Below are 10,123 nucleotides of genomic sequence, written 5' to 3'. Positions count from 1 at the left end.
CTCTCCCTTTCTCTCTGAAATCAATTAAAAAAAATTTTTTTTAAAGAGTGAGGCAGCAAATTACATACTGATATGGAAGGAATAGGTGTTGAGTGAATGTCAGAGCAGGACATACAATACCACATATAGTATAATACCCTTTGTAAAAGCTAAGTATTCATGTATACATGTATGTATGTATTTAAGGAATTATATACACATACTCTGCCTGAAATGAGTTACGATAGGTAATATTAGTTACTCTCTTGGAGAAAAACCTGGTAAATGGTAAGGAAGAAGTCCCTTTTGTACTTAGAACTGTTATTACCTATTCAAAAACAAGGTTCAAATTTTTGAGCTATGTATGACATGTACGTGTAATAAAAATCTAGTATTGTCAAAAAAAAAGTGCTGGCCCAAGTGTCAGGACACCATTTCTGTCACTTACAGTGTGACCTTACTCAAGGTCTACATGCACAGGATGGGGGTTTTAATATCTGCCTCCCAGGATTTTTGGAGGGTTGGAGTGTGCTGTAGCACAAGATCTGCCATCAAGTAGGTATTTAAAAAATGGTAGCTGCCATCCTACTTCAATGCCCTCATCAAAATGAGAATTGGATGTCCAGCTCTTATACATTTTTAAATACTGAAAGGTAAATGGGAGACAGGGCCTTCGGAATAATGCTGCCCTTGATCACATTGTAGATATACAATAAAGTGGACAGAAAGGAGGGAGGGAAAGCGAACTTTCCCTGGGGCTTTCCTGCCTGTCCCTGAGCAAACACCTGGGTGTGGAAACCCTGTGAGACTATGAGTGGCGCCCTTGGCTGTCCCAGGATGTCCCCTACCTGGGGGCAACTCCCTCACCTCCCCCAATAAGACAGCTGGTCAGCTTCAGGGAGGACTGGGTGGGGCACAATTTAAAATACTGACTCAGGGACTCAGAGACTCCTCTCAACGGGTGCTGGCCTGGGCTCTAACACCACCCTCCTGGTTCCTGGGGCCCGGTGAAAGGGCCCCTCACACACATTAACAGGGGGCAGAAGGTTGGTATTGTTTATGAAATGTTTGTTTCAGTTATATACATATATCTGTTTTCAGATTGGAATAAAAGTGAATCTCTTACTACGAACTGCCAAAATAGTTAGACAGCCATCTCTAGATTATGGTGCTGTTAGTTTTATCATCAAGAAGTGAAGTCCTGAAAGAGAACCTGGCTATGCTGATCAACTGAAAAAAAAAAAGAAAGAAGTGAAGTCCTTTATCATGACACAGTCCAGATCCCTGGCCCTGGCCTGGGTGGGAGGGCCTGGATGGGAGGGGCTGAGTGGGAGGGGCCCTAGGCTGTCTGGAAGCGGCTCCACTGAGGCGGCAGCAAGGAAGGCAGCTGAGATGAGCCTTCGAGTGGGGGCCCCTGTTCTGGGGAGTCACAGGTCCAGGGACAGGAGCCCTGGAGACTCCACAGCAAGGCCAGAGCCAGGGTGTCCGGCGCCAAGCCAGCCCTACTGCGGCACCCTCTGCATGTTTTGTTTATTCTCCCTTGGGGTTTTGGCAAGTTCTGAAAATGCACACATCTCCGCCATGCTAAGGGGTCAGTGTGTCTGCCTAGAAATCTATGGTGGTGGCAGTTGAACCAAGTGCCTCAGACGCACTGCCCCACCCCGCTGGGTCCTAACCTGTGCCCGCCCTAAACCTTGGAGACTGTGTTTCAACAAAGACAGGCAAATGCTAACGCTTACAGAACCCATTCACCCTTAAATACACACAGCGTACCCTCCACGTGCACATGCCCTTTACATACTCAGCTGTGTAAATGATAAAAACACTTCACGTGAAAGGGCAGAAAGGTGATGGCAAGAAGCAGTGCAGGATGGATGTGCTGGTGAGCGAAACAGGAAGAGCTCACTTATCAATGCCAAGTCCTATACTACCTTGGCTTCTAGAAATTGTGGGTGCGATACATCTAGTGGCTCAGAATGGACTCTGGACCTCTAAAGAAATGGGAAAACCAGGACTCCTTGGTCCCTGGCTGCAAAGGAATGAAAATGGTAAGAAGGCATCTCTGGCCCCCAAGGAAACGCAGGTGCCTGGCGGAGGAGTGCAGCCTTGAGAAATGGACAGCCCTGGGTGCAAATCCCGCCTATCACATTCTAGTTAGGCCAGTTCCTTGGTCTTTCAGGCCTGGCTTTTCCTTATCTGCAAGCAGTCCTGACGCGGACTCCTGTGTCTATGGGGACTGAACTCTCCTGATACCATCTGAAACCCGCCCTGCCCACCTCCGGGGTTTGCTGCAGATAAAACGAAATGAGGTATGTGAGGTATTTGTTTAATGCCCAAGGCCTCAACCAGCTTTCAGCAAAGACATCTCTGGGAACAGTGTGTGAAGGTCAGATTTTCCTTCTGATCCGCACCGCGCCCCAAAGTTTCTGATTCCAGGGGTAGGCCTTCTGACCATCTCTCTCCCACTTCATGGGCAAGGGCTACACATACAGCAAACAGGGTTGGCAGAGCCCATTGAGACTTTATTTTGGAAAAAGAACACTTGATTTGGCTTTAGTTGGGGGCACAGGAAAGAGGCAGTCCCCCTCCCCAAGGGTGAGCCGAGGACTGGAGCTGAGCCTCAAGCGGGGCTTCCCGAGCCCACAGCTTGGAGGACAGGAGGACCCGCAGTCATCATTCACTTGGGGAGGACATCAGATGATTCAGACACCAGCTTCCCATCTCGGGTCTCAATCTTCTTCACAACCACCGTCTTGGAGGAGCTGGTGCGGCTGAAGGAGCCAGAGCTCCCGCCAGAGCCCAAGCTGGCCTGGAAGCCCAGGCCGTAGTTGAGGTTCCCATAAGACGGGGACACCAGCCCACCTGGTCAGGAAGAGGCAGCCACATGAGTACAGGAGCCCTGCACACATTAGGCTCCAATGACCCCTTCTCCCTCCAGTCCCCTGGGATGAGGAACTGCCCTGGTTCACTTCTCCAGGACTGTCCGGGAATACCAGGAGCAGGGTGGGGCAGAACTTTGATATGAGCTATGTGACCTTGGACAAGGCAGTTAATTGGGCCCCAGCTTCCTCAGCTGTACAAGAGGGAAATGTATAGGCAGGGACACACCTGAATAGCCGCTGGTGGTCTTGGTGTGGATACTCATGTTCTGCATGCCAGATTCCAGCCTGTACCCAAAGGACACATAGATATCAGGACCAACTCCTGGTTCAGGAAAACAGGACCCATCCCTCCTCACCCCAGGTCCCAGGGATAAGGTACCAGGGCCAGTCAAACACCCCCCACACCCACCGGTTCTCCTCGCCCTCCAGCAGCTTGCGGTAGGTGGCGATCTCCACGTCCAGGGCCAGCTTGACGTTCATGAGCTCCTGGTACTCGCGCAGCTGCCGGGCCATGTCCTGCTTGGCGTTTCTCAGAGCGGCCTCCAGCTCAGCCACCTTGGACTGAGCATCCTTGATGGCCATCTCCCCACGCTGCTCGGCATCAGCGATGGCGGCTTCCAGGGAAACCCTCTGGCCTTTGAGGCCCTCGATCTCAGCCTGGATTCGGCTGATGTTCCGGTTCATCTCCGAAATCTCAGTCTTCGTGCGACGCAGGTCATCCCCGTGCTTCCCAGCCAACGTCTGCAGCTCCTCATACTGTGGGCGGGACATGAAGAGTAAGGCCCTGTGCCCCCCACCACCACCACCACCACCACCACCAACTCGCACACACTGCAGGCTTTCTTCCAGACCTCTAGGCACAGGGGCATCCCAATCTCCCCAGCACCCACCCACTCGGCAGTCCCAGCACATAGCAGGCAGAGTGGTGTTTGGAATCCTGCACCCCACTCATGAACTGGAGCACAGAACTGGCCAGAAGGGGAAGGCCAGCTTCGTGACCCTGCTCTTCACCTTGATCTGGTACATGGTCTCAGCCTCAGCCCGGCTGCGGTTGGCGATGTCTTCATACTGGGCCTTGACCTCAGCAATGATGCCATCAAGATCCAGAGAGCGGTTGTTGTCCATGGACAGTACCACAGATGTGTCGGAGATCTGGGACTGCAGTTCACGAATCTCCTATGGTAGGAAGGGAAGGGGATGAGGCCCTGTCCCTACACACAAGGAGCCCCCTTTTGCAAAAGGGTCTTCCTTAAGGGACAAGCTAGGGGAACAATAAGAGGGGAGCAGGTGGGCATGAGGACCTGGGAGAGGGCAAAGTCCTGAAGAAGCAAAATAGGTCAAAGACCTGGAACCTAGAGGGGTGTAAGGATGAAATGAGGGCAGGAAAAAGGAAACTTGTCTTTGAGTAACCAGAAGGGCTGGCCCTTCATGATATCAGCTACTAATGCTGAGGCCACAGTGGGCTCCCACAGAGCCCGAAGACTGAGAACAAAGACATGAGAGAGAGTGGGCTGTTGGGTCACCATTCTGTGTATGATGACCTTGGACAGGCTTTTTCAGCTCTCTAAGCACATTTTCTGATCTGTGAAGTGGGGTATTCAACCCTCTCTCATGCACGGGGAAAGAACTAGAGAGCAGCAATACTGAGTTAATATCAGTAGCTGTAATTATTCAGAGGTGGGCCCTTGTCTGTGGTGCATTTGGGGCCGGGAGGAGTCTCTGATGAGGTTGGGGGAACAAGAACATACCTCTTCATACAGCTGCCTGTAGAAGTTGATCTCATCGGTCAGCCCTTCCAGGCGGGACTCCAGCTCTACCTTGTTCATGTAAGCTTCATCCACATCCTGTGGGGTGTTTTGGAGGGAGACCATGAGCTGGGTGACCACATTGGACCCCAACCCAGAGGCACCCAATAGCCTGGAATTCTAACTATTGCCTTCCACACCTCACTTTGTGGCCTCATCCTCCAGGCCAGCCCCTGCCCCATCGCACTTGCATCCCCAGCCCAAACACCTTTCCTCAGTTTTCTGCAGCATCCCTCCCCCTCCTCCTTCAGGAGGCCTGCTACGGCTAGATCTCCAATTCTGCTGCTCCATTTCCATGTCCCAGCACCAATATCCAGAGTTCTGCCCAAATGCACCTCCTTAGCTCTGTTTTTGCCTACTTTTCCTGTATATCTAGGAAGTACCCAAACGTTGGCCCATTACTTAGAAATATTTAGAGACAGGCCCCAGAAAGCCTTAATCCAAGTATCGAAGCCCCACCCTCCAGTGTCTGGTGAAGGTAGAGGACTCCCTCACCTTCTTGATGAGGACAAATTCGTTCTCCATCTCTGTGCGCTTGTTGATCTCGTCCTCGTACCTGGTAAGGACAAGACTTAGAATCAAGGACCGAGGCAGAGGGGAGGTTACCCTGAGACTTTTTAGGGGGACAAGACTATCTAGAAAATTTATTTCATGAAAATGCAAGATATTAAAGGGCTAGCCTGGTCCTTCTGCTCAGCAGCCAGTAGGGAGGCCTGGAGCAGTACACCTATCTATAAATCAATGAATATTCATTTGATTAGACATAGGAGGCATATTAGGAGGGCAACAGGGACTGATGAGACCTCAGACAAAAGGGGCCAATGCTGTAAATATATATCAGAAGCCTATTGACTACTTGTCTCTCTGAGGTCTACTATGTAAATATTAACATATAATTTGTTGTCCAAATCTGGACAATTCTGAGACTAAAAGAGGGTTGATGCAACTAATAATTATGCCAGGACAATCGGTGTAAACTAGACTGTCCTGAGAAAACCTGGTCACATGATCGCCCTAATTATATAATCTGCATTGTCCAAAAATCGGAAGGCCATGGGGTCTTAGGCCTCTGACCCCCTGGGGTTGACAGAACAGATGAATTCAGTTGGGCAAATGGCAGTACAGAGGAAGGCAGCTTACTTATTCTTCAAGTCCTCCACCAGTCCCTGCATGTTGCCAAACTCTGCTTCCAGCCTCAGTTTCTCCTGACCCAGCGTGTCCAGCTGCCGCCGAAGGTTGTTGATGTAGCTCTCGAACATGTTGTCCATGTTGCTGCGAGTCGTCTTCTGCTGCTGCAGGAGGCTCCATTTGGTCTCCAGAATCTTATTCTGCTGCTCCAGGCTCCGCACCTAAAGGAGGAGGGAACGAAAAGGTCTGCTTGAGGCCAGGGCTCAGAATCTGGGGGGAAGCAAGCAGTGTGTTCCACTCCCCAAACAGTGGGTCTCCAGAACCCAGGGAGCTAGTTAGTTACCACCTAACAGAGACAGCATGGTGAGTAGGGTAGGGAGCCATGTCCTTCTAACTCTGGGGCGAGGACATGAGGGTGCATGGTTGGAAGGAGACAGCTAGGAGAGTCATGTTGAAACTATTTTGCAGAACAAATAGGTCTTCTTGATTTAGATTGTATATTACGGATCAATAAAAATAGCCAAGTGTTAATACTTTATATAAGACTGAAAAAGAAAATGTAGATTGTTCTATTATCTACTATTATTATCATCATTATTATTTGGAGCGACTTTGAGGAACTCATACAGCTTATAAGGAAACAAAAGCCCTAGGGCCTAGACGCAGTGATGGTGAACCTATGACACGCGTGTCAGAGGTAACATGTGAACTCTTTTTTTTGGTTGATTTTTCTTTGTTAAGTGGCATTTAAATATATAAAATAAATATCAAAAATATAAATCTTTGTTTTACTATGGTTGCAAATATGAAAAAATTTCTATATGTGACACGGCACCAGAGTTAAGTTAGGGTTTTTCAAAATGCTGACACGCCGAGCTCAAAAGGTTCGCCATCACTGGCCTAGAGAGTAGTGTCCAGGAGACCTGGGCTTTAGCCAAACACTGCTCCTAACCTGGGCTGCGTAACCTTGAGTTGCTTCCCCGCTCAGAGCCCGGGGCTCCTCAAACCTGCAATGGCCTAGAGCAGCGGTTCTCAACCTGTGGGTCGCGACCCCTTTGGGGGTCGAAAAACCCTTTCACAGGGGTCGCCTAAGACCATCAGAAAACACATATATAATTACATATTGATTAATCACTATGCTTTAATTATGTTCAATTTGTAACAATGAAATTGGGGATCACCACAACATGAGGAGCTATATTAAAGGGTCGCGGCATTAGGAAGGTTGAGAACCACTGGCCTAGAGGAACTCAGCCAGGTCCTTTCAGGACCCCTCCCCTCCCCCATCTGTGCAAAAGTCACTTGTGTCCAGGGAAAAGACAAAGGACTGGGCAGACCTGTCCGCAAATGGAAGACTCTCTCCTACCCTCCCCCCACCCCACCACACCCAGGAAACCCTCTCCTTGGCCCCAAACACCCCAACACGAAGGTCCTGGTTCCTTGGACACAAGGAAATCCAGATTTTAGGATGAGATTAAGCCATGTTAGAAGGGAAATTTTTAAAAAGATAGTAACAGGCTGGTTCCAAGAAGAGGAATATATCTTCCTTAATCAACCCAAAGTTGTAACTTTTTTAAAATTGGGAGGAACTTAGAAAAGAAGGTTGACTTAAGGGTCTGGCCTAAATCCAATAAATCCCTCTGTAAATTTCTTTCTTCAGGTCATGTTACCTCAAAATTATGAAAAATAAGTGATTTTAACATTTGACCAAGGGCCGCTAAACTCTCTACCTTCATTAATACGTGAATAGGCAAAATCTCTGATTTAGGGATTCTCATGCCCATTTTATAGATGAGGAAATCAGTTTCAGCAAGGGAGTCCATTAAAGGGAAGGGCGGAGACTGGGAACCGGGAATTGGGACTCGGAGCTAGTGTTTAACTACTTGCGGGGAGGACTCAAGAGCTAGTAGAATGCAATCAAGAAGCTACATCAAGGGTGCTTAGAGCCAAGGAACTAGGAAGCCCTCGTTCCTAAGGGGAGTTGAGCTTCCTAGGACACTCCAGTCCCTAAAGAGGCTAATCTGCCCCAGTATTTCCCGCTTCCCGTTCCCACAATGCCTCCCAGGAGCCAGTCAGCAGGGAGGGCCCAACCTTCCAGCGCGCTGAGGCCCCCGGGGCTCCCTAAGGGAGCCTACCCCCAAGGCTGCAAAACCCGGCCTGGCTTCCCCTCTGGGGAAGTGGAGCCAGGACGTTGGGGTGGAGCCTGGGAGGGAGGAGAGAGGGGACAAGGGCCGAGTGGGGAGAGGGGGCGGTGGCGGACAGACACGTTATCTACAGCCATAAATTCTGGACGTGAAACCTGGGCGGGGCGTCCAACGCCCCAGACTTTGAATCCTGGATGGGCTTTCGTGGAACCAACCCCTGGCGTCACCCCACCCTATCCCCACACATACCCCTCCCAACCCCAGACGCAAAAAGCTCCCCAGGTAGAGCAGCGCGTTTCCCAGACCGCCCTGCCTCAGCCCTGCACCCCATGAGGGGCGGGTCCCTGCCTCGCCCGGCCCCGCCCCCTGCAGGCTCCAGGGCAGGGGCCAAGGATGACTCATCCGGTGCCCCCCACACTCGGGCCTTGGGACGCCGGAGGCTTCGATCAATATTTGTCTGTTTAGATCAAAACACCAGTTCCTTCTCCTAAAATCCTATCAAACTCATTCTTTCTTTAAAATGCCCAGGGGCACCTCTGGGAAACTGTTGGGGAAGTGCTAGGAGAGAAGGCGAACCTGGAAGAGGGGCACCCCTCCTACCCCACCCTTCCCACCCGACAGCTAAACAGCTGGGACTGGTCCAGGCGGAAAGCTTTACCCACGATCAGAACTTGGGTTGGGGTGAGATGAGTGAGGGAGAGAGGACGCCCCAAGATTTAGAATCAGAAGCTGCCCCATCCCTGCGGCCATCCGGAACCAAAGTGCATGGGAGGAGTGAGTCATAGGTTGGAAGAAAGGGTTGCCAGAGTGCGTAGAGCCCAGCAGGATGCCAGTGGGGCCTGGAGATATGCCCACGGACAGGGCGACCAAAAGAAAGGGTGTGGACCCGCTTCAGACCCCAGGCCCAGCCAGCCACGCAGGGGGAGCCCTCACCTTGTCGATGAAGGAAGCAAACTTGTTGTTGAGGGTCTTGATCTGCTCCTTCTCCTGGTTGCGCACGGCCTGGATGTTGGGGTCCACCTCCAGCTTCAGGGGGCTCAGCAGGCTCTGGTTCACTTGGACAGCTGTGATGCTCCCCATGCCCCCGGCTCCGCCGTAACCCCCGGCCAGACTCATGCTGGTCCCCAGGCCACTTCGGTAGCTGCTGCCCACACGGGAAAAGGACGAGGAGCTGATGCGAGTGCCCGGTGCACTGGAGTACGAGCGGCTGCTGAAGGCCCGGGGTCCGGAGGTGGACACCTTGTAGGTCTTCTGGGTCACCCTTGTGGACATGGTGGCGGCTGGAGTGGAGGCGAGAAGGCTGAACCTGGCGGAGATTCGAGAAGAAGCCAAAAAAGCTGCTTGTAAGTGGGGGACAGCATGGCCCTTTATAAAAGAGAGCCCAGCCCAAAGGGAGGGGGGTGGGCCTCGTACCTGAGTGGCTAGGCCCTGAGGAGGCCGGGCCTAACCTGACACCTGCCACCTACAGGCGGACTCAGGTGGGGGCAGCAGAGAGCTGCTCCCACCCTGGAGCCCATTCCGGCACCACCCCCAGAAACCCAGGAAAGAGCAATTGGGCGAATGTGAAACTGGCAGGAATCCGGTGGCCTTGCACAGGTGCCCTGTAACAGAGAGACGGACCAGGGATCACCCAGCCACTGCAGCCCTGACTCCTGAGTCTTGTCTCCTTCCCTCCTGTGGGAAATCAGTGCGAGGACTGAGACGCACAGCAGGACAGTGATCCCTGCCATGTGGGTCTCCTGTGAGTAGCTGACACCCCAAGTTCTTCTCTCTACTTTGAGTGACTATGAAGGTCTGCCCAAGGCTGGCAGACAGGAAACTGGGGTCTGAATTCTTGAACCTGAGGTCAACCATTTGTCTAGTCTCCCCTCAGTTACTACTGTACTCTCAGCACCTGGTGTAGTGCCAAGAGGGGCTGGGTAAATATTTGTGGAATGAACACACACACACACACACACACACACACACACACACACGGGCAGTCTGGGTCTGTAGGTACAAGATAAAGTAAGATCCAACACAGCACTTTCCTGGTACACAATCCAGTTCTCTCTTCCTTCCCAAGATCCCAGGATTCCCAGAGCCAGGCTGAACACTGTAGGCCTTGCTGAGGTCTCAGAGGAAAGAGGTAGAGGGGGGAGCTTAGAAGAGAGGAGTTGTGTTGGGGTCTTCACTGTTCTCACTG

At 51.5% G+C, this 10,123-nt stretch overlaps 1 protein-coding gene across 1 annotated transcript; it reads right to left on the bottom strand.

The window, feature by feature from the left end:
* Positions 1-2,476: 2,476 nt before the first annotated feature.
* Positions 2,477-9,317, bottom strand: KRT8 (keratin 8, type II). The gene is made up of 8 exons (XM_006757033.2): positions 8,872-9,317; positions 5,807-6,015; positions 5,162-5,222; positions 4,610-4,705; positions 3,873-4,037; positions 3,271-3,617; positions 3,088-3,146; positions 2,477-2,841 (listed from the first exon to the last, which is right to left on the bottom strand). Exons 1-8 carry the CDS (start codon positions 9,208-9,210, stop codon positions 2,657-2,659), a joined length of 1,461 nt encoding a protein of 486 aa, XP_006757096.1. The 5' UTR covers positions 9,211-9,317; the 3' UTR covers positions 2,477-2,656.
* Positions 9,318-10,123: the final 806 nt, after the last annotated feature.

This window comes from Myotis davidii, unplaced genomic scaffold (genome assembly GCF_000327345.1).
Source record: "Myotis davidii unplaced genomic scaffold, ASM32734v1 scaffold233, whole genome shotgun sequence".
In the NCBI taxonomy this organism is placed as follows: Eukaryota; Metazoa; Chordata; class Mammalia; order Chiroptera; family Vespertilionidae; genus Myotis; species Myotis davidii.
Note: the sequence above shows the minus strand (reverse complement) of the source record. Positions and strands in the feature narration are given on the sequence as shown.

Excerpts from the sequence above, each read along its gene's own strand:
- KRT8 (XM_006757033.2), bottom strand. The coding sequence starts at position 9,210 with ATGTCCACAAGGGTGACCCAGAAGACCTACAAGGTGTCCACCTCCGGA. Across the intron at positions 5,223-5,806 it reads GTGGAGGACTTGAAGAATAA|GTACGAGGACGAGATCAACA; the intron begins GTAAGCTGCCTT and ends TGTCCTTACCAG. Across the intron at positions 4,706-5,161 it reads AATTTGTCCTCATCAAGAAG|GATGTGGATGAAGCTTACAT; the intron begins GTGAGGGAGTCC and ends AACACCCCACAG.